General features: G+C 45.0%; 1 protein-coding gene across 7 annotated transcripts in view; it reads right to left on the bottom strand.

Moving 5' to 3' along the window:
* LOC139561156 (ephrin type-B receptor 4b-like) overlaps window positions 1–24,543 on the bottom strand; it is a 121,176-nt gene that overhangs the window by 21,486 nt on the left and 75,147 nt on the right. Inside the window, exons 11-19 of one of the 7 annotated variants that reach the window (XM_071378060.1) lie at window positions 19,996–20,095; window positions 17,206–17,270; window positions 11,705–11,808; window positions 11,492–11,504; window positions 7,641–7,775; window positions 6,284–6,414; window positions 5,822–5,882; window positions 5,336–5,490; window positions 2,127–2,276 (exon numbers count right to left, since the gene is read on the bottom strand). In XM_071378060.1, the coding sequence (XP_071234161.1) occupies window positions 2,127–2,276; window positions 5,336–5,490; window positions 5,822–5,882; window positions 6,284–6,414; window positions 7,641–7,775; window positions 11,492–11,504; window positions 11,705–11,808; window positions 17,206–17,270; window positions 19,996–20,095 (914 nt within the window). Of the gene's footprint in view, window positions 1–2,126; window positions 2,277–5,335; window positions 5,491–5,821; window positions 5,883–6,283; window positions 6,415–7,640; window positions 7,776–11,491; window positions 11,505–11,691; window positions 11,809–17,205; window positions 17,271–19,995; window positions 20,096–24,543 lie in introns of all 7 variants that reach the window. The other 6 variants (XM_071378059.1, XM_071378063.1, XM_071378062.1 and 3 more) reach the window with 6 other exon arrangements.

Genomic DNA, 24,543 nt, shown 5'->3' with positions numbered 1-24,543 from the left:
AGGTAGGGAGTGGGACACTAGTGGGGGGGGGGGGTCAGTGTTAGGTAGGGAGTGGGACACTAGTGGGGAAGATCAGTGTTAGGTAGTGAGTGGGACACTAGTGGGGGGGGGATCAGTGTTAGGTAGGGAGTGGGACACTAGTGGGGGGGATCAGTGTTAGGTAGGGAGTGGGACACTAGTGGGGGGATCAGTGTTAGGTAGGGAGTTGGACACTAGTGGGGGGGATCAGTGTTAGGTAGGGAGTGAGACACTAGTGGGGGGATCAGTGTTAGGTAGGGAGTGGGACACTAGTGGGGGGGATCAGTGTTAGGTAGGGAGTGGGACACTAGTGGGGATCAGTGTTAGGTAGGGAGTGGGACACTAGTGGGGGGATCAGTGTTAGGTAGGGAGTGGGACACTAGTGGGGGGATCAGTGTTAGGTAGGGAGTTGGACACTAGTGGGGGGGATCAGTGTTAGGTAGGGAGTGGGACACTAGTGGGGATCAGTGTTAGGTAGGGAGTGGGACACTAGTGGGGGGATCAGTGTTAGGTAGGGAGTGGGACACTAGTGGGGATCAGTGTTAGGTAGGGAGTGGGACACTAGTGGGGGGGATCAGTGTTAGGTAGGGAGTGGGACACTAGTGGAGGGATCAGTGTTAGGTAGGGAGTGGGACACTAGTGGGGGGGATCAGTGTTAGGTAGGGAGTGGGACACTAGTGGGGATCAGTGTTAGGTAGGGAGTGGGACACTAGTGGGGGGGATCAGTGTTAGGTAGGGAGTGGGACACTAGTGGGGAGGATCAGTGTTAGGTAGGGAGTGGGACACTAGTGGGGGGGATCAGTGTTAGGTAGGGAGTGGGACACTAGTGGGGGGGGATCAGTGTTAGGTAGGGAGTGGGACACTAGTGGGGGGGATCAGTGTTAGGTAGGGAGTGGGACACTAGTGGGGGGATCAGTGTTAGGTAGGGAGTGGGACACTAGTGGGGGGGATCAGTGTTAGGTAGGGAGTGGGACACTAGTGGGGGGGATCAGTGTTAGGTAGGGAGTGGGACACTAGTGGGGGGGTCAGTGTTAGGTAGGGAGTGGGACACTAGTGGGGGGAGATCAGTGTTAGGTAGGGAGTGGGACACTAGTGGGGATCAGTGTTAGGTAGGGAGTGGGACACTAGTGGGGGGGATCAGTGTTAGGTAGGGAGTGGGACACTAGTTGGGGGGATCAGTGTTAGGTAGGGAGTGGTACACTAGTGGGGATCAGTGTTAGGTAGGGAGTGGGACACTAGTGGGGATCAGTGTTAGGTAGGGAGTGGGACACTAGTGGGGATCAGTGTTAGGTAGGGAGTGGGACACTAGTGGGGGGATCAGTGTTAGGTAGGGAGTGGGACACTAGTGGGGGGATCAGTGTTAGGTAGGGAGTGGGACACTAGTGGGGGGATCAGTGTTAGGTAGGGAGTAAGTCGCTCTGGATAAGAGCGTCTGCTAAATGACTTAAATGTAAATGTAAATGAGTGGGACACCAGTGGAATTGAAATTGTAGGTGTAAAAAACACTTCCGTCTGGAACCAATCAAATGAGATCTATAGATGTGGAAAGAACCCTTACATCCTGGTTACTCATATAGAAAGATCTATAGATGTAGAAAGAACCCTTACATCCTGGTTACTCATATAGAAAGATCTATAGATGTAGAAAGAACACTTACATCCTGGTTACTCATATAGAAAGATCTATAGATGTAGAAAGAACACTTACATCCTGGTTACTCATATAGAAAGATCTATAGATGTGGAAAGAACCCTTACATACTGGTTACTCATATAGAAAGATCTATAGATGTAGAAAGAACACTTACATCCTGGTTACTCATATAGAAAGATCTATAGATGTAGAAAGAACACTTACATCCTGGTTACTCATATAGAAAGATCTATAGATGTAGAAAGAACACTTACATCCTGGTTACTCATATAGAAAGATCTATAGATGTAGAAAGAACACTTACATCCTGGTTACTCATATAGAAAGATCTATAGATGTAGAAAGAACACTTACATCCTGGTTACTCATATAGAAAGATCTATAGATGTAGAAAGAACCCTTACATCCTGGTTACTCATATAGAAAGATCTATAGATGTAGAAAGAACCCTTACATCCTGGTTACTCATATCCCAGTAGGGCCGTTCCCCGAAGCTCATCACCTCCCACATCACGATGCCGTAGCTCCACGCGTCACTGGCCGACGTAAACTTCCTGAACGCTATCGCCTCTGGAGCTGTCCAACGTATGGGGATCTTACCGCCCTATAGGAGGGAGGAGGGAGAGGAGGAGGAGGGAGGGAGAGGGAGGAGGAGGGAGGAGGAGGAGGGAGAGGGAGGGAGAGGGAGGAGGAGGGAGAGGGAGGAGGAGGGAGGGAGAGGAGGAGGAGGGAGAGGGAGGAGGGAGAGGAGGAGGAGGAGGGAGGGAGAGGAGGAGGGAGGAGGGAGAGGAGGAGGAGGAGGGAGGGGGAGGAAGAGGGGGAGAGAGAGGAGGAGGAGGGAGAGGGAGGAGGAGAAGGGAGAGGGAGGGAGAGGAGGAGGAGGGAGAGGGAGGAGGAGGGAGGGAGAGGAGGAGGAGGGAGAGGGAGGAGGGAGAGGAGGAGGAGGGAGGAGGAGGGAGGGAGAGGGAGGAGGGAGAGGAGGAGGAGGGAGAGGGAGGAGGGAGAGGAGGAGGAGGGAGAGGGAGGGAGAGGGAGGATGAGGGAGGAGGGAGGGAGAGGGAGGAGGAGGGATGAAGGAGGGAGAGGGAGGAGGGAGAGGAGGAGGAGGGAGAGGGAGGATGAGGGAGAGGGAGGATGAGGGAGGTGGGAGGGAGAGGGAGGACGAGGGAGGAGGGAGGGAGAGGGAGGAGGAGGAGGGAGGGAGAGGAGGGAGAGGGAGCAATCATTGTCTATCTCCTTTCATATCACAGTAACCCCAGTAACCCCAGTAACCCCAGTAACCCCAGTAACCCCAGTAACCACAGTAACCACAGTAACCCCAGTAACCCCAGTAACCACAGTAACCACAGTAACCCCAGTAACCACAGTAACCCCAGTAAGCCCAGTAACCCCAGTAAGCCCAGTAACCCCAGTAACCCCAGTAACCCCAGTAACCCCAGTAACCCCAGTAACCCCAGTATTACGGATATCAAAAAGTAATCCTTCTAACCCCCCCCCTTAAAAGAGTTAGATGCACTATTGTAAAGTGGTTGTTCCACTGGATATCATAAGGTGAATGCACCAATTTGTAAGTCGCTCTGGATAAGAGCGTCTGCTAAATGACTTAAATGTAAATGTATTTGGTTCCATGTTCATAGCACACAGTGACTACATCCCGCTTGTGACTCTACAAAGTTGTTGGATGCTGTTTGTTTTGGTTGTGTTTCAGATTATTTTGTGCCCAATAGAAATGAATGGTAAATAATGTATTGTGTCACTTTTATTGTAAGAATTGAATATGTTTGTAAACACTTCTAGGATGCTACCACGATAACAGATCATCCTGAATGAATCAGGAACATTGAATAATGACACACAAATATCATACCCCCAAGACATGCTAACCTCTCACCATTACAATAACAGGGGAGGTTAACATACCCCCAAGACATGCTAACCTCTCACCATTACAATAACAGGGGAGGTAAGCATTTTATAACATACCCCCAAGACATGCTAACCTCTCACCATTACAATAACAGGGGAGGTTAGCATTTTATATCATACCCCCAAGACATGCTAACCTCTCACCATTACAATAGCAGGGGAGGTTAGCATTTTATAGCATACCCCCAAGACATGCTAACCTCTCACCATTACAATAGCAGGGGAGGTTAGCATTTTATAGCATACCCCCAAGACATGCTAACCTCTCACCATTACAATAACAGGGGAGGTTAGCATTTTATAGCATACCCCCAAGACATGCTAACCTCTCACCATTACAATAACAGGGGAGGTTAGCATTTTATATCATACCCCCAAGACATGCTAACCTCTCACCATTACAATAACAGGGGAGGTTAGCATTTTATATCATACCCCCAAGACATGCTAACCTCTCACCATTACAATAACAGGGGAGGTTAGCATTTTATAGCATACCCCCAAGACATGCTAACCTCTCACCATTACAATAACAGGGGAGGTTAGCATTTTATATCATACCCCCAAGACATGCTAACCTCTCACCATTACAATAGCAGGGGAGGTTAGCATTTTATAGCATACCCCCAAGACATGCTAACCTCTCACCATTACAATAACAGGGGAGGTTAGCATTTTATATCATACCCCCAAGACATGCTAACCTCTCACCATTACAATAACAGGGGAGGTTAGCATTTTATATCATATCCCCAAGACATGCTAACCTCTCACCATTACAATAACAGGGGAGGTTAGCATTTTATAGCATACCCCCAAGACATGCTAACCTCTCACCATTACAATAACAGGGGAGGTTAGCATTTTATATCATACCCCCAAGACATGCTAACCTCTCACCTTTACAATAGCAGGGGAGGTTAGCATTTTATAGCATACCCCCAAGACATGCTAACCTCTCACCATTACAATAACAGGGGAGGTTAGCATTTTATATCATACCCCCAAGACATGCTAACCTCTCACCATTACAATAACAGGGGAGGTTAGCATTTTATAACATACCCCCAGGACATGCTAACCTCTCACCATTACAATAACAGGGGAGGTTAGCATTTTATATAATACCCCCAAGACATGCTAACCTCTCACCATTACAATAGCAGGGGAGGTTAGCATTTTATATCATACCCCGCAAAACATGCTAACCTCTCACCATTACAATAACAGGGGAGGTTAGCATTTTATATCATACCCCCAAGACATGCTAACCTCTCACCATTACAATAGCAGGGGAGGTTAGCATTTTATAGCATACCCCCAAGACATGCTGTATGTAGGGTTAGAGGGTAGGTAGGGTAGATAGGGGTAGTTAGAGGGGGTAGGTAGGGGTAGTTAGGGTTAGAGGTTAGTTAGAGGGTAGTTAGAAGGTAGTTAGAGGCTGGGTAGGGTTAGAGGGTAGTTAAAAGGTAGGGTTAGAAGGTAGTTAGAGGCTGGGTAGGGTTAGAGGGTAGTTAGAGGCTGGGTAGGGTTAGAGGGTAGTTAGAGGGTAGGTAGGGGTAGTTAGAGGGTAGGGTTAGAGGTTAGTTAGAGGGTAGGTAGGGGTAGTTAGAGGGTAGTTAGAGGGTAGGTAGGGGTAGTTAGAGGGTAGTTAGAGGGTAGGTAGGGGTAGTTAGAGGGTAGTTAGAGGGTAGGTAGGGTAGGGGGTAGTTAGAGGGGTAGATATGGTATATTTACCAGTGAGCTGGTGTACGTGGGGTCAGAGGAGTGTTCCTGCAGGAATCGTGACAGGCCGAAGTCAGACACCTTACAGACCAGGTTAGAGTTGACGAGGATGTTACGAGCTGCCAGGTCCCGATGGACATAGCTCATCTCTGATAGATACTTCATACCTGGAGACAGGAGGAGGAAGTGACACATACACAGACAGCACGAGTGTCAGGGTGACGTCATACGAATAATATAATAATAATTATAGAAACTGGGTGGTTCCAGCCCTGAATGCTGATTGGCTGACAGCCGTGGTATATCAGACCATATACCACAACATGTATTTATACTCTTCCAACCAGTTTCTAATAGCAATAAGGCACCTCTGGGGTGTGTGGTATATGGCCAATATAACACGGCTGAGGGCTGTGTCCAGGCTGTGTACTCAGTGTTGTGTCGTGCCTAAGAAGAGCCCTTAGCTGTAGTGTACATGAAATAACGTGTGCTTCCTACCTGATGCTATCCCACGTAACATTCCCACCAGCTGGATAGGAGTGAACTGACCATCGTTTAACTGGAGGAGAGAATATCAACGATGAAACAGACGGACCACAGACAGATACAGACAGACCCCTCCCTCCCTCCTCACCCTAAGGAAGCTGTCGAGGGCCTCGTTCTCCATAAACTCAGTCAGTATCAGGACAGGAGGCTGTGATGACTCCCTCCCTCCCTCTCTCCCTCCCTCCCTCCTCTCTCCTTCCCTCCCTCCCTCTCTCCCTCTTTCTCTCCCTCCCTCCCTCCCTCCTCACCCTAAGGAAGCTGTCGAGGGTCCCCCATTCTCCATAAACTCAGTCAGTATCATAACAGGACAGGAAGCTGTGATGACTCCTTCCCTCTCTCTCCCCCCCTCTCTCTCTCTCTCTCTCTCTCCCTCCCTCCCTCCCTCCCTCCCTCCCTCCCTCCCTCCCTCCTCACCCTAAGGAAGCTGTCGAGGGCCCCATTCTCCATAAACTCAGTCAGTATCATAACAGGACAGGAAGCTGTGATGACTCCTTCCAGGTGGATAATGTTGGGGTGCTGGAACTGACCTACAGATTGGAATTGACCTGACACATTAATACACACATTAATACACACACAATACACACATTAATACACACACAATACACACATTAATACACACATTAATACACACATATACCCAAATGAAAACACTAATACACATTTAAACACAAATTAAACACTAATACACATTTAAACACACTAATACACATTTAAACACACTAATACATTGTTTTTCATTGAATATTTTCTGTAGCTGTTGCACTGTTTAGAGGAGAAGTTAGCTCCTCATAGTACTGCATAGTACTGCATAGTACTGCATAGTACTGCATAGTACTGGGTACACTTGTCACGCCCTGGCCATAGAGAGGTTTTTATTCTCTATTTTGGTTAGGCCAGGGTGTGACTAGGGTGGGCATTCTAGTTTCTTTATTTCTATGTTTTCTATTTCTGTGTGTTTGGCCGGGTATGGTTCTCAATCAGAGGCAGCTGTCTATCGTTGTCTCTGATTGAGAACCATACTTAGGTAGCCCTTTTCTCCACCTGTCTTTGTGGGAAGTTGACTTTGTTTTAGGGCACAGAGCCTTTGAGCGTCACGGTTTGTTTTTGTCGTGTTTATTGTTTTGTTCGGCGTCATTTTTCTTAAATAAAATAAAATGTACGCTCACCACGCTGCACCTTGGTCCAGTTCATTCAACAACCGGGACAACACTGTGTCCATATGAAAGATAAGTCCCTCCTCTGGTTGTCAGTGTAACCTCCTTTCAGAGCCCCCCCCCCCCCCCCCCCCCCCACACGATACTGACCCATGATGGAGGCCTCAGACAGGAAGTCCCTCCTCTGTTTGTCAGTGTATCCTCCTTTCAGAGCCCCCCCCCCCCTCCACACGATACTGACCCATGATGGAGGCCTCAGACAGGAAGTCCCTCCTCTGGTTGTCAGTGTATCCTCCTTTCAGAGTCCCCCCCCCTCCACACGATACTGACCCATGATGGAGGCCTCAGACAGGAAGTCCCTCCTCTGTTTGTCAGTGTAACCTCCTTTCAGAGTCCGTCCCCCCCTCCCCTCCACACAATACTGACCCAGGATGGAGGCCTCAGACAGGAAGTCCCTCCTCTGTTTGTCAGTGTATCCTCCTTTCAGAGCCCCCCTCCCCTCCACACGATACTGACCCATGATGGAGGCCTCAGACAGGAAGTCCCTCCTCTGGTTGTCAGTGTAACCTCCTTTCAGAGTCCCCCCCCTCCCCTCCCCTCCACACAATACTGACCCATGATGGAGGCCTCAGACAGGAAGTCCCTCCTCTGTTTGTCAGTGTATCCTCCTTTCAGAGTCTTGATGGCCACGTAGTTCTCCTTTTTCCCAGGGATCTTCAGTCTGCCTCGACACACCTCTCCAAACTCACCTGTAACACACACACTGTTAACAACACACCTCTCCAAGACGCCTACTTGACCTGCCTACTTGGATCATCTAACAGCTGACTGTGGCTGTTGAGGCCTACTTGGATCATCTAACAGCTGACTGTGGCTGTTAAGGCCTACTTGGATCATCTAACAGCTGACTGTGGCTGCTGAGGGCTACTTGGATCATCTAACAGCTGACTGTGGCTGTTGAGGACTACTTGGATCATCTAACAGCTGACTGTGGCTGTTGAGGCCTACTTGGATCATCTAACAGCTGACTGTGGCTGTTGAGGCCTACTTGGATCATCTAACAGCTGACTGTGGCTGTTGAGGTCTCCTTGGATCATCTAACAGCTGACTGTGGCTGCTGAGGCCTACTTGGATCATCTAACAGCTGACTGTGGCTGTTGAGGCCTACTTGGATCATCTAACAGCTGACTGTGGCTGCTGAGGCCTACTTGGATAGTTTGTTGTGCTAGTTAGATGTGAAGACACACCCACTGACCGCGGAACCTGCCTTATAATGACCCATTGGAGAGAGAGAGAGAGAGAGAGAGAGAGAGAGAGAGAGAGAGAGAGAGAGAGAGAGAGAGAGAGAGAGAGAGAGAGAGAGAGAAGGAAAGAAAGAGAGAGAGAGACAGCGCGGCACTAGAACAGTCTGCAGCACCCGGTCTCACCCTACTAGAATCCGAAGTCAAATGTCTACTGTTTGCTGATGATCTGGTGCTTCTGTCACCAACCAAGGAGGGCCTACAGCAGCACCTAGATCTTCTGCACAGATTCTGTCAGACCTGGGCCCTGACAGTAAATCTCAGTAAGACCAAAATAATGGTGTTCCAAAAAAGGTCCAGTCACCAGGACCACAAATTCCATCTAGACACCGTTGCCCTAGAGCACACAAAAAACTATACATACCTCGGCCTAAACATCAGCACCACAGGTAACTTCCACAAAGCTGTGAACGATCTGAGAGACAAGGCAAGAAGGGCCTTCTATGCCATCAAAAGGAACATAAATTTCAACATACCAATTAGGATCTGGCTAAAAATACTTGAATCAGTCATAGAGCCCATTGCCCTTTATGGTTGTGAGGTCTGGGGTCCGCTCACCAACCAAGATTTCACAAAATGGGACAAACACCAAATTGAGACTCTGCATGCAGAATTCTGCAAAAATATCCTCCGTGTACAACGTAGAACACCAAATAATGCATGCAGAGCAGAATTAGGCCGATACCCACTAATTATCAAAATCCAGAAAAGAGCCGTTAAATTCTACAACCACCTAAAAGGAAGCGATTCCCAAACCTTCCATAACAAAGCCATCACCTACAGAGAGATGAACCTGGAGAAGAGTCCCCTAAGCAAGCTGGTCCTAGGGCTCTGTTCACAAACACAAACACACCCCACAGAGCCCCAGGACAACAGCACAATTAGACCCAACCAAATCATGAGAAAACAAAAAGATAATTACTTGACACATTGGAAAGAATTAACAAAAAAACAGAGCAAACTAGAATGCTATTTGGCCCTAAACAGAGAGTACACAGTGGCAGAATACCTGACCACTGTGACTGACCCAAACTTAAGGAAAGCTTTGACTATGTACAGACTCAGTGAGCATAGCCTTGCTATTGAGAAAGGCCGCCGTAGGCAGACATGGCTCTCAAGAGAAGACAGGCTATGTGCACACTGCCCACAAAATGAGGTGGAAACTGAGCTGCACTTCCTAACCTCCTGCCCAATGTATGACCATATTAGAGAGACATATTTCCCTCAGATTACACAGATCCACAAAGAATTCGAAAACAAATCCAATTTTGATAAACTCCCTTATCTACTGGGTGAAATTCCACAGTGTGCCATCACAGCAGCAAGATTTGTGACCTGTTGCCACAAGAAAAGGGCAACCAGTGAAGAACAAACACCACTGTAAATACAACCCATATTTATGTTTATTTATTTTAACTTGTGTGCTTTAACCATTTGTACATTGTTACAACACTGCATATATATAATATGACATTTGTAATGTCTTTATTGTTTTGAAACTTCTGTATGTGTAATGTTTACTGTTCATTTTTATTGTTTATTTGACTTTTGTATATTACCTACCTCACTTGCTTTGGCAATGTTAACACATGTTTCCCATGCCAATAAAGCCCCTTGAATTGAATTGAATTGAATTGAATTGACAGAGAAGGAAAGAAAGAGAGAGACAGAGAAGGAAAGAAAGAGAGAGTAGAGAGAAAGAGAGAGACAGAGAAGGAAAGAGCGAGAGAGAGAAGAAAAGAAAGAGAGAGAGAGACAGAGAAGGAAAGAGAAGAAAATAAAGAGATAGAAACAGAGAGAGGGCCTGAGGGGAAACCTGGTATCCACGGAGACACAAATCCAGACTAACATTACAGTAGCACACACGCACACGCACCCGCACACGCACACGCACACACACACACACACACACACACACACACACACACACACACACACACACACACACACACACACACACACACACACACACACACCACACCCACACTATCTCTCTGCCTCAGTAATGTGGAACAGAGGGGTAGCCAGAGGGTAGATTAGTGGACTACATCCCAAATGCTACTATTGCCCTGGTCAAAAGTAGTGCACTAAATAGGAAACAAGGTGCTGTTTGGAACACAGATCAGTTCACCTGATAGGACTGATATTCTACATGACCCTCTAATACTGACAGAGAGACAGAGAGAGAGGAGTCAGAGAGAGAGAGAGAGAGAGAGAGAGAGACAGAGAGAGAGAGAGAGAGAGAGACAGAGAGAGAGAGAGAGATAGAGAGAGAGAGATAGAGAGGTAGAAGGGGAGGAAAAGAGAGAGAGAGAGAGAGTGGTAGAGAGAGACAGAGAGAGAGAGAGAGAGTGGTAGAGAGAGAGAGAGAGAGAGAGAGAGAGAGAGAGAGAGAGAGAGAGAGAGTGGTAGAGAGAGACAGAGACAGAGAGAGAGAGACAGAGACAGAGAGAGAGAGTGGTAGAAGGGGAGGAAATGAGAGAGAGAAGGAGGGATGAGAAAGGGTAGCAGAAGGACAAGTCAAGGACTCTGGAGAGATTAAGAGGGTGAGAGAATAGATAGACATAATATGAATAATTATATTGAAACTTTTGTGAGTGTAATGTTTACTGTTCATCCCTGGTTGTTCATTTCACTTGCTTTGGCAACGTTAACATATGTTTCCAATGCTAATAAAGCCCCTTGAATTAAATTACATGGAGAGAAGGAGTAGACAAAGGAGGTGAAGAGAGAGGAGCAGGAGAGAGGAGCAGGAGAAGATGAGATGAAGAGAGAGGAGATGAAGAGGGGAGACGAAGAGAGAGGAGATGAAGAGAGAGGAGATGAAGAGGGGAGACGAAGAGAGAGGAGATGAAGAGATGGGAGCAGGAGAAGAATAGAACAGAGAGGAGATGAAGAGAAAGGGTTGAAGTGAGAGCAAAAAGTTTGTGAAGTACACAGAGAGGTATAGACCAGCTCAAATGACCTCCTCTATCTAGATGAAGGACAGGTCTATCTCTTTATGGGTAGAGGTAGAAGGAGGTATAGAGGTCTAGGAGGTGTATATAGAGGTACTGACCAGCTCCAATGACCTCCTCTATCTAGATGAAGGACAGGTCTATCTCTTTATGGGTAGAGGTAGAAGGAGGTATAGAGGTCTAGGAGGTGTATATAGAGGTACTGACCAGCTCCAATGACCTCCTCTATCTAGATGAAGGACAGGTCTATCTCTTTATGGGTAGAGGTAGAAGGAGGTATAGAGGTCTAGGAGGTGTATATAGAGGTACTGAACCTCCTCTATCTAGATGAAGGACAGGTCTATCTCTTTATGGGTAGAGGTAGAAGGAGGTATAGAGGTCTAGGAGGTGTATATAGAGGTACTGACCAGCTCCGATGACTTCCTCTATCTTGACGAAGGACACGTCTATCTCTTTCGCGAAGTCTCGAACCGCCTCGTTGGGATCTTCATAGGTGAACGGGTCGATGTACACCTTCATACCTGCTAACAGATACCATGGTAACAACAACGTTAATTTACAAAAAGCAACAAATAGCATGGTGGGTAGTAGTGTTGAGTACCACAGTATGTATGTAAATAGTAGTGTTGTGTACTATAGTATGTAGGTAGTAATGTTGTGTACTATAATATGTAGATAGTAATGTTGTGTACTATAGTATGTAGGTAGTAATGTTGTGTACTATAGTACATATGTAGGTTGTAGTGTTGTGTACTATAGTATGTAGGTAGTAGTGTTGTGTACTATAGTATGTATGTCGGTAGTAATGTTGTGTACTATAGTACATATGTAGGTAGTAGTGTTGTGTACTATAGTAAATATGTAGGTAGTAGTGTTGTGCACCATAGTACATATGTAGGTAGTAATGTTGTGTACTATAGTATGTAGGTAGTAATGTTGTGTACTATAGTATGTATGTAGGTAGTAATGTTGTGTACTATAGTATGTATGTAGGTAGTAATGTTGTGTACTATAGTATGTATGTAGGTAGTAATGTTGTGTACTATAGTATGTATGCAGATAGTAATGTTGTGTACTATAGTATGTAGGTAGTAGTGTTGTGTACTATAGTATGTATGTAGGGTAGTAATGTTGTGTACTATAGTATGTAGGTAGTAGTGTTGTGTACTATAGTATGGTGGTAGTAATGCTGTGTACTATAGTATGTAGGTAGTAGTGCTGTAGTGTTGTGTACTATAGTATGCATGTAGGGTAGTAATGTTGTGTACTATAGTATGTAGGTAGTAGTGTTGTGTACTATAGTATGGTGGTAGTAATGCTGTGTACTATAGTATGTAGGTAGTAGTGCTGTAGTGTTGTGTACTATAGTATGTATGTAGGGTAGTAATGTTGTGTACTATAGTATGTAGGTAGTAATGTTGTGTACTATAGTATGGTGGTAGTAGTGTTGTGTGCTATAGTATGGTGGTAGTAGTGTTGTGTACTATAGTATGTAGGTAGTAATGCTGTGTACTATAGTACATATGTTGGTAGTAGTGGTGTGTACTATAGTATGTATGTTGGTAGTAATGCTGTGTAGTATAGTATGTAGGTAGTAATGCTGTGTACTATAGTATGTATGTAGGTAGTAATGCTGTGTACTATAGTATGTAGGTAGTAATGCTGTGTACTATAGTATGTATGTAGGTAGTAGTGTTGTGTACTATAGTATGTAGTTAGTAATGTTGTGTACTATAGTATGTAGGTAGTAGTGTTGTGTACTATAGTATGTATGTAGGTAGTAATGTTGTGTACTATAGTATGTATGTAGGTAGTAGTGTTGTGTACTATAGTATGTAGGTAGTAATGCTGTGTACTATAGTATGTAGGTAGTAATGCTGTGTACTATAGTATGTATGTAGGTAGTAGTGTTGTGTACTATAGTATGTAGGTAGTAATGTTGTGTACTATAGTATGTAGGTAGGTAGTAGTGTTGTGTACTATAGTATGTAGGTAGTAATGTTGTGTACTATAGTATGTAGGTAGTAATGCTGTGTACTATAGTATGTAGGTAGTAATGCTGTGTACTATAGTATGTATGTAGGTAGTAGTGTTGTGTACTATAGTATGTAGGTAGTAATGTTGTGTACTATAGTATGTAGGTAGTAGTGTTGTGTACTATAGTATGTAGGTAGTAATGTTGTGTACTATAGTATGTAGGTAGTAATGTTGTGTACTATAGTATGTATGTAGGTAGTAGTGTTGTGTACTATAGTATGTAGGTAGTAATGTTGTGTACTATAGTATGTAGGTAGTAGTGTTGTGTACTATAGTATGTATGTAGGTAGTAATGTTGTGTACTATAGTATGTATGTAGGTAGTAATGTTGTGTACTATAGTATGTATGTAGGTAGTAATGTTGTGTACTATAGTATGTATGCAGATAGTAATGTTGTGTACTATAGTATGTAGGTAGTAGTGTTGTGTACTGTAGTATGTATGTAGGGTAGTAATGTTGTGTACTATAGTATGTAGGTAGTAGTGTTGTGTACTATAGTATGGTGGTAGTAATGCTGTGTACTATAGTATGTAGGTAGTAGTGCTGTAGTGTTGTGTACTATAGTATGCATGTAGGGTAGTAATGTTGTGTACTATAGTATGTAGGTAGTAGTGTTGTGTACTATAGTATGGTGGTAGTAATGCTGTGTACTATAGTATGTAGGTAGTAGTGCTGTAGTGTTGTGTACTATAGTATGTATGTAGGGTAGTAATGTTGTGTACTATAGTATGTAGGTAGTAATGTTGTGTACTATAGTATGGTGGTAGTAGTGTTGTGTGCTATAGTATGGTGGTAGTAGTGTTGTGTACTATAGTATGTAGGTAGTAATGCTGTGTACTATAGTACATATGTTGGTAGTAGTGGTGTGTACTATAGTATGTATGTTGGTAGTAATGCTGTGTAGTATAGTATGTAGGTAGTAATGCTGTGTACTATAGTATGTATGTAGGTAGTAATGCTGTGTACTATAGTATGTAGGTAGTAATGCTGTGTACTATAGTATGTATGTAGGTAGTAGTGTTGTGTACTATAGTATGTAGGTAGTAATGTTGTGTACTATAGTATGTAGGTAGTAGTGTTGTGTACTATAGTATGTTGGTAGTAATGTTGTGTACTATAGTATGTATGTAGGTAGTAGTGTTGTGTACTATAGTATGTAGGTAGTAATGCTGTGTACTATAGTATGTAGGTAGTAATGCTGTGTACTATAGTATGTATGTAGGTAGTAGTGTTGTGTACTATAGTATGTAGGTAGTAATGTTGTGTACTATAGTATGTAGGTAGGTAGTAGTGTTGTGTACTATAGTATGTAGGTAGTAATGTTGTGTACTATAGTATGTAGGTAGTAATGCTGTGTACTATAGTATGTAGGTAGTAATGCTGTGTACTATAGTATGTATGTAGGTAGTAGTGTTGTGTACTATAGTATGTAGGTAGTAATGTTGTGTACTATAGTATGTAGGTAGTAGTGTTGTGTACTATAGTATGTAGGTAGTAATGTTGTGTACTATAGTATGTAGGTAGTAATGCTGTGTACTATAGTATGTATGTAGGTAGTAGTGTTGTGTACTATAGTATGTAGGTAGTAATGTTGTGTACTATAGTATGTAGGTAGTAGTGTTGTGTACTATAGTATGTAGGTAGTAATGTTGTGTACTATAGTATGTAGGTAGTAATGCTGTGTACTATAGTATGTATGTAGGTAGTAGTGTTGTGTACTATAGTATATAGGTAGTAATGTTGTGTACTATAGTATGTAGGTAGTAGTGTTGTGTACTATAGTATGTAGGTAGTAGTGTTGTGTACTATAGTATGTAGGTAGTAATGTTGTGTACTATAGTATGTAGGTAGTAGTGTTGTGTACTATAGTATGTAGGTAGTAATGTTGTGTACTATAGTATGTAGGTAGTAATGCTGTGTACTATAGTATGTATGTAGGTAGTAGTGTTGTGTACTATAGTATGTAGGTAGTAATGTTGTGTACTATAGTATGTAGGTAGTAGTGTTGTGTACTATAGTATGTAGGTAGTAATGTTGTGTACTATAGTATGTAGGTAGTAATGCTGTGTACTATAGTATGTATGTAGGTAGTAGTGTTGTGTACTATAGTATATAGGTAGTAATGTTGTGTACTATAGTATGTAGGTAGTAGTGTTGTGCACTATAGTATGTAGGTAGTAATGTTGTGTACTATAGTATGTAGGTAGTAGTGTTGTGTACTATAGTATGTAGGTAGTAATGTTGTGTACTATAGTATGTAGGTAGTAGTGTTGCGTACTATAGTATGTAGGTAGTAGTGTTGTGTACTATAGTATGTAGGTAGTAATGTTGTGTACTATAGTATGGTGGTAGTAATGTTGTGTACTATAGTATGGTGGTAGTAGTGCTGTGTACTATAGTACATATGTTGGTAGTATTGTTGTGTACTATAGTATGGTGGTAGTAGTGTTGTGTACTATAGTAAATATGTAGGTAGTAATGTTGTGTACTATAGTACATATGTTGGTAGTAGTGATGTGTACTATAGTATGTAGGTAGTAATGCTGTGTACTATAGTATGTAGGTAGTAGTGCTGTAGTGTTGTGTACTATAGTATGTATGTAGGGTAGTAATGTTGTGTACTATAGTATGTAGGTAGTAATGTTGTGTACTATAGTATGGTGGTAGTAATGTTGTGTACTATAGTATGGTGGTAGTAATGTTGTGTACTATAGTACATATGTTGGTAGTAATGTTGTGTACTATAGTATGGTGGTAGTAATGTTGTGTACTATAGTATGGTGGTAGTAATGTTGTGTACTATAGTACATATGTTGGTAGTAGTGATGTGTACTATAGTATGTAGGTAGTAATGTTGTGTACTATAGTATGGTGGTAGTAATGTTGTGTACTATAGTATGTAGGTAGTAATGTTGTGTACTATAGTATGTAGGTAGTAATGTTGTGTACTATAGTACATATGTTGGTAGTAGTGTTGTGTACTATAGTATGTAGGTAGTAGTGTTGTGTACTATAGTATGGTGGTAGTAGTGTTGTGTACTATAGTATGTAGGTAGTAATGTTGTGTACTATAGTACATATGTTGGTAGTAGTGATGTGTACTATAGTATGGTGTTAGTAATGCTGTGTACTATAGTACATATGTAGGTAGTAGTGTTGTGTACTATAGTATGGTGGTAGTAATGTTGTGTACTATAGTATGTAGGTAGTAGTGATGTGTACTATAGTACATATGTTGGTAGTAGTGTTGTGTACTATAGTATGTAGGTAGTAATGTTGTGTACTATAGTATGGTGGTAGTAATGTTGTGTACTATAGTATGGTGGTAGTAATGTTGTGTACTATAGTATGGTGGTAGTAGTGATGTGTACTATAGTATGGTGGTAGTAATGTTGTGTACTATAGTATGGTGGTAGTAGTGATGTGTACTATAGTATGGTGGTAGTAATGTTGTGTACTATAGTATGGTGGTAGTAGTGATGTGTACTATAGTATGTATGTAGGTAGTAATGTTGTGTACTATAGTATGGTGGTAGTAGTGATGTGTACTATAGTATGTATGTAGGTAGTAATGTTGTGTACTATAGTATGGTGGTAGTAATGTTGTGTACTATAGTATGTTGGTAGTAGTGATGTGTACTATAGTATGTAGGTAGTAATGTTGTGTACTATAGTATGGTGGTAGTAATGCTGTGTACTATAGTACATATGTAGGTAGTAGTGTTGTGTACTATAGTATGGTGGTAGTAATGCTGTGTACTATAGTATGTAGGTAGTAGTGTTGTGTACTATAGTATGGTGGTAGTAATGTTGTGTACTATAGTATGTAGGTAGTAATGTTGTGTACTATAGTATGTTGGTAGTAGTGTTGTGTACTCCTCACTCTGTCTCATCAGGTACTGTCCATTCTGATCATTCATCTCTATATCCTTCACACACAGGTGTTTACTGAGGAGAGAGAGAGAAACACACATATAAATAAAGTGACAGGGGAAGAGAAAGAGAGACAGAGAGAGAGAGGAGAGAGAGAGAGGGACAGAGACAGAGAGAGACAGAGAGAGAGAGAGAGAGAGAGAGAGAGAGCACAGTCTGGCTATAGAGACCGGTCGTCACAGACAAACCTGGCTGCCCAGAGAGGACAGTCTGGCTATAGAGACCGGTCGTCACAGACAAACCTGGCTGCCCAGAGAGGACAGTCTGGCTATAGAGACCGGTCGTCACAGACAAACCTGGCTGCCCAGAGAGGACAGTCTGGCTATAGAGACCGGTCGTCACAGACAAACCTGGCTGCCCAGAGAGGACAGTCTGGCTATAGAGACCGGTCGTCACAGACAAACCTGGCTGCCCAGAGAGGACAGTCTGGCTATAGAGACCGGTCGTCACAGACAAACCTGGCTGCCCAGAGAGGACAGTCTGGCTATAGAGACCGGTCGTCACAGACAAACCTGGCTGCCCAGAGAGGACAGTCTGGCTATAGAGACCGGTCGTCACAGACAAACCTGGCTGCCCAGAGAGGACAGTCTGGCTATAGAGACCGGTCGTCACAGACAAACCTGGCTGCCCAGAGAGGACAGTCTGGCTATAGAGACCGGTCGTCACAGACAAACCTGGCTGCCCAGAGAGGACAGTCTGGCTATAGAGACCGGTCGTCACAGACAAACCTGGCTGCCCAGAGAGGACAGTCTGGCTATAGAGACCGGTCGTCACAGACAAACCTGGCTGCCCAGAGAGGACAGTCTGGCTATAGAGACCGGTCGTCACAGACAAACCTGGCTGCCCAGAGAGGACAGGCTGTGCTCACTCAGCTCCAGGGGAGAGGTAGAGACAGAGCTGCATTTCCTACTACACTGTGACAAATACTCAGACCTAAGAGCATATTTCTTTCCCAAAATTATAACTCAATACAAAGAATTTGAAACTATAAAATATTTATTGGGTGAAAAGCCAAAATGTGCAGTTTTCGCAGCCAAATATGTGTCCTCCTGCCACAACCTGAGGGACAGCCAGTGAAAAATGCAAAGTAATGTTGATAATATTTCCCATTTAGCTTAGTTTTGTTTTGTCTTTCATACCAGGTCATATGTCTTCTCAAGTCATGTTGACACTGGTCTACTACCATTGATTTAATGTATTGTTGTTCTGATTAATATTGTTGTTGTAGCTGTTGTTAATGGTAATCCCATGTCCACTACTACTATTATTATTACTGTTGGTTCCACCATTTATTTATATATAAATATATATATATTTTGTATATATATACATATATATTTTATTTTTATTTTTCGATATGTATACTTTGACAATGTAAGTAATAATGAACTTGCCATGTCAATAAAGTCAATTGAAAAATTGAATTGAATTGAGAGAGAGAGAGAGAGACAGATAGAGAGAGAGACAGAGAGAGAGAGAGAGAGAGAGAGAGAGAGAGAGAGAGAGAGAGAGAGAGAGAGAGAGAGAGAAACAAAAATATAAATAAAGTGACAGGGGAAGAGAGAGAGAGGCAGAGAAGAAGGGATTAGAGAAATTGATGTACATGTTTGACATCCCAGAATGTGTCAGGAGAGAACCAAATATACACTCCTCTTCTCTTCCCCCTTCCTCTTCACCCTCTCTCTCCTCCTGTTATTAAAACATCATGTCTTTCCTCTCCTGTTCATCTCTCTCCTCCTGTTATCAAAACATCATGTCTTTCCCTCCTCTCCTCCTGTATCTCTCCATCTCCTGTTTCAGACTGAGATCCTGTCTGTCCATCCTAATGCCAAAGGCTCCATCTCTCTGTCTCCTGTCTGTCCATCTCTCTGTCTCCTGTCTGTCCATCTCACTGCCAAAGGCTCCATCTCTCTGTCTCCTGTCTGTCCATCTCTCTGTCTCCTGTCTGTCCATCTCTCTGTCTCCTGTCTGTCCATCCCACTGCCAAAGGCTCCATCTCTCTGTCTCCCGTCTGTCCATCTCTGTCTCCTGTCTGTCCATCCCACTGCCAAAGGCTCCATCTCTCTGTCTCCTGTCTGTCCATCTCTGTCTCCTGTCTGTCCATCACACTGCCAAAGGCTCCATCTCTCTGTCTCCTGTCTGTCCATCCCACTGCCAAAGGCTCCATCTCTCTGTTTTGTCACACATTTTTCTCTCTGTTCTTTGGTCTCCGTCACGTCCTCCTCTCATACTCCTATCTGGCATCCTAAAATAGATAGGGGTCCACCCTGTACTTCTGGCACGGAGTGTGTGTGTGTGTCTGTGATCCTGAGGTCAGGACTATTGTTCCACCGGGCAGTCCTGTAGAGAGAGACCTGGGCGGGTGTATCCTGTCTCACACACACACACACACACACACACACACACACACACACACACACACACACACACACACACACACACACACACACACACACACACACACACACACACACACACACACACACACACACACACACACACACTCTTTCCTCTCTTTGCCTTTCTAACAGTGTGTTTCCTGACACACGGTCTATCTCTCCACCCTCTGTCTGCCCTATCCCCCTCCCCTCTCCCCCCTTCCTCTCCTTCTCTTCCTCTCATCTTCCTCTTCACAACTCTCCTCAAACTCTTTTCAACTGTCCTCTACCTCTCCTCTACTCTCCTCTTCCTGTCCTCTTCTCTCCTCTTACTCCTCTCCTCTCCTCCCCTCCTCTCTTACCAGTAGCAGTATCCAGCAATGATCACCGCGGTGATAAGGAGGAGTATCCCCATGGCAACCAGAACGCCTGTCACCATCAGCTGAGAGTGGGCCTCTACTTCTGGAGAGATAGACGGAGAGAGATGGAGAGAGACAGAGAGAAAGAAGGAGAGAGAGATGGAGAGAAAGAAGGAGAGAGAGAGAGAGAGAGAGAGAGAGAGAGAGAGAGAGGGGGAGAGAGACAGAGAGAAAGAAGGAGAGAGAGATGGAGAGAAAGAAGGAGAGAGAGATGAGAGAGAGAGAGAGAGAGAGGGAGAGAGACAGAGAGAAAGAAGGAGAGAGAGATGGAGAGAGAGATGGAGAGAAAGAAGGAGAGAGAGAGGGAGAGAGAGAGAGAGAGACAGAGAGAGAGAGAGAGAGGGAGAGAGACGGATGGATGGTTGGATAGAGATGGAGAGAGAGAGAGAGAGAGACGGATGGATGGTTGGATAGAGATGGAGAGAGAGAGAGAGAGAGAGACAGAGATGGAAAGAGAGAGAGCAATGGAGGGATGAGAGAGAGAATATTAAATAAGTATTGTTGGATTCTAGCATGAAATAATTGTTATACTAGAAGTTACATGTATGAGGACTGTATATGGTGGGGTCAATGGAGGCTGGATAAGAAGTAGTGGAAAGTTACTACGTGAGGGAAAAGGCAATCACTTGGTTGTAGTCACTGATACGGTTGGATAGCTGTGGATTAGTGAGGAATGTGGGACGAGGTCAGATCAGGTCACTGATGAGGTTGGATAGCTGTGGATTAGTGAGGGATGTGGGACGAGGTCAGATCAGGTCACTGATGAGGTTGGATAGCTGTGGATTAGTGAGGGATGTGGGACGAGGTCAGATCAGGTCACTGATGAGGTTGGATAGCTGTGGATTAGTGAGGGATGTGGGACGAGGCCAGATCAGATCAGGTCACTGATGAGGTTGGATAGCTGTGGATTAGTGAGGGATGTGGATGAGGTCAGATCAGATCACTGATGAGGTTGGATAGCTGTGGATTAGTGAGGGATGTGGACGAGGTCAGATCACTGATGAGGTTGGATAGCTGTGGATTAGTGAGGGATGTGGACGAGGTCAGATCAGGTCACTGATGAGGTTGGATAGCTGTGGATTAGTGAGGGATGTGGACGAGGTCAGATCAGATCAGGTCACTGATGAGGTTGGATAGCTGTGGATTAGTGAGGGATGTGGGACGAGGTCAGATCACTGATGAGGTTGGATAGCTGTGGATTAGTGAGGGATGTGGACGAGGTCAGATCAGGTCACTGATGAGGTTGGATAGCTGTGGATTAGTGAGGGATGTGGGACGAGGTCAGATCACTGATGAGGTTGGATAGCTGTGGATTAGTGAGGGATGTGGACGAGGTCAGATCAGGTCACTGATGAGGTTGGATAGCTGTGGATTAGTGAGGGATGTGGACGAGGTCAGATCAGGTCACTGATGAGGTTGGATAGCTGTGGATTAGTGAGGGATGTGGGACGAGGTCAGATCAGGTCACTGATGAGGTTGGATAGCTGTGGATTAGTGAGGGATGTGGGACGAGGTCAGATCAGGTCACTGATGAGGTTGGATAGCTGTGGATTAGTGAGGGATGTGGGACGAGGTCAGATCAGGTTACTGATGAGGTTGGATAGCTGTGGATTAGTGAGGGATGTGGGACGAGGTCAAGTTTTTATCACACACATCGTTGAACTTTCTGCCTAGCAACAGAGATGTATTGGCCGTCTAGATGTGCAAGGAGGAAACTAACAGGAGGGTGTAAATATGGGTGCTGGTGGAAACAGCTGTTTGACCCAGCGGGTGGATAAACTTGGTTTGAGCTTTGACTAGTTGTTCCTTTTTCACTGGGTTTGCCAGAACCAAACAATATCAATGAATATCTGATTATCAACAGCAAAGAGGCTATTAGACCGGGTCAGGGGTTATGAGTTAGGGGTCAGGGGTTATGAGTTAGGGGTCAGGGGTTATGAGTTAGGGGTCAGGGGTTATGAGTTAGGGGTCAGGGGTTATAAGTTAGGGGTCAGGGGTTATGAGTTAGGGGTCAGGGGTTATGAGTTAGGGGTCAGGGGTTATGAGTTAGGGGTCAGGGGTTATAAGTTAGGGGTCAGGGGTTATGAGTTATGGGTCAGGGGTTATGAGTTAGGGGTCAGGGGTTATGAGTTAGGGGTCAGGGGTTAGGAGTTAGGGGTCAGGGGTTAGGAGTTAGGGGTCAGGGGTTATGAGTTATGGGTCAGGGGTTATGAGTTATGGGTCAGGGGTTATGAGTTAGGGGTCAGGGGTTATGAGTTAGGGGTCAGGGGTTATGAGTTAGGGGTCAGGGGTTATGAGTTAGGGGTCAGGGGTTATGAGTTATGGGGCAGGGGTTATGAGTTAGGGGTCAGGGGTTATGAGTTAGGGGTCAGGGGTTATGAGTTATGGGTCAGGGGTTATGAGTTATGGGTCAGGGGTTATGAGTTATGGGTCAGGGGTTATGAGTTAGGGGTCAGGGGTTATGAGTTAGGGGTCAGGGGTTATGAGTTAGGGGTCAGGGGTTATGAGTTAGGGGTCAGGGGTTATGAGTTATGGGTCAGGGGTTATGAGTTATGGGTCAGGGGTTATGAGTTAGGGGTCAGGGGTTATGAGTTATGGGTCAGGGGTTATGAGTTATGGGTCAGGGGTTATGAGTTAGGGGTCAGGGGTTATGAGTTAGGGGTTATGAGTTAGGGGTCAGGGGTTATGAGTTATGGGTCAGGGGTTATGAGTTATGGGTCAGGGGTTATGAGTTAGGGGTCAGGGGTTATGAGTTAGGGGTCAGGGGTTATGAGTTAGGGGTCAGGGGTTATGAGTTAGGGGTCAGGGGTTATGAGTTAGGGGTCAGGGGTTATGAGTTATGGGTCAGGGGTTATGAGTTATGGGTCAGGGGTTATGAGTTAGGGGTCAGGGGTTATGAGTTAGGGGTCAGGGGTTATGAGTTAGGGGTCAGGGGTTATGAGTTAGGGGTTATGAGTTATGGGTCAGGGGTTATGAGTTAGGGGTCAGGGGTTATGAGTTATGAATTAGGGGTCAGTAGAAGCCTGGGTGTGTAGGGGTTAGTCATCAGTAGTAGTCTGGGTGTGTAGGGGTTAGGGTTAGTCCTCCGTAGAAGTCTGGGTGTGTAGGGGTTAGGGTTAGTCATCAGTAGAAGTCTGGGTGTGTAGGGGTTAGTCCTCAGTAGAAGCCTGGGTGTGTAGGGGTTAGTCCTCAGTAGAAGCCTGGGTGTGTAGGGGTTAGTCCTCAGTAGAAGCCTGGGTGTGTAGGGGTTAGTCCTCAGTAGCAGTCTGGGTGTGTAGGGGTTAGTCCTCAGTAGAAGCCTGGGTGTGTAGGGGTTAGGGTTAGTCCTCAGTAGAAGTCTGGGTGTGTAGGGGTTAGGGTTAGTCATCAGTAGAAGTCTGGGTGTGTAGGGGTTAGGGTTAGTCCTCAGTAGAAGCCTGGGTGTGTAGGGGTTAGTCCTCAGTAGAGGTCTGGGTGTGTAGGGGTTAGTCCTCAGTAGAAGCCTGGGTGTGTAGGGGTTAGTCCTCAGTAGAAGCCTGGGTGTGTAGGGGTTAGTCCTCAGTAGAAGCCTGGGTGTGTAGGGGTTAGTCCTCAGTAGTAGTCTGGGTGTGTAGGGGTTAGGGTTAGTCCTCAGTAGAAGTCTGGGTGTGTAGGGGTTAGGGTTAGTCCTCAGTAGAAGTCTGGGTGTGTAGGGGTTAGGGTTAGTCATCAGTAGTAGTCTGGGTGTGTAGGGGTTAGTCATCAGTAGAAGCCTGGCTGTGTAGGGGTTAGGGTTAGTCATCAGTAGAAGTCTGGGTGTGTAGGGGTTAGTCCTCAGTAGAAGTCTGGGTGTGTAGGGGTTAGTCCTCAGTAGAAGCCTGGGTGTGTAGGGGTTAGGGTTAGACCTCAGTAGAAGCCTGGGTGTGTAGGGGTTAGTCCTCAGTAGAAGCCTGGGTGTGTAGGGGTTAGGGTTAGTCCTCAGTAGAAGCCTGGGTGTGTAGGGGTTAGGGTTTGTCCTCAGTAGAAGTCTGGGTGTGTAGGGGTTAGGGTTAGTCATCAGTAGAAGTCTGGGTGTGTAGGGGTTAGTCCTCAGTAGAAGTCTGGGTGTGTAGGGGTTAGGGTTAGTCCTCAGTAGAAGCCTGGGTGTGTAGGGGTTAGTCCTCAGTAGTAGTCTGGGTGTGTAGGGGTTAGTCCTCAGTAGAAGTCTGGGTGTGTAGGGGTTAGTCCTCAGTAGAAGTCTGGGTGTGTAGGGGTTAGGGTTAGTCCTCAGTAGAAGTCTGGGTGTGTAGGGGTTAGTCCTCAGTAGTAGTCTGGGTGTGTAGGGGTTAGTCCTCAGTAGAAGCCTGGGTGTGTAGGGGTTAGTCCTCAGTAGAAGTCTGGGTGTGTAGGGGTTAGTCATCAGTAGAAGTCTGGGTGTGTAGGGTTTAGGGTTAGTCCTCAGTAGAAGTCTGGGTGTGTAGGGGTTAGTCCTCAGTAGAAGTCTGGGTGTGTAGGGGTTAGTCCTCAGTAGAAGCCTGGGTGTGTAGGGGTTAG

This window comes from Salvelinus alpinus, chromosome 31 (genome assembly GCF_045679555.1).
Source record: "Salvelinus alpinus chromosome 31, SLU_Salpinus.1, whole genome shotgun sequence".
NCBI classification, from domain to species: Eukaryota; Metazoa; Chordata; class Actinopteri; order Salmoniformes; family Salmonidae; genus Salvelinus; species Salvelinus alpinus.
The sequence above is the reverse complement of the archived record's forward strand: the minus strand, read 5'-3'. Positions and strand labels throughout refer to the sequence as shown.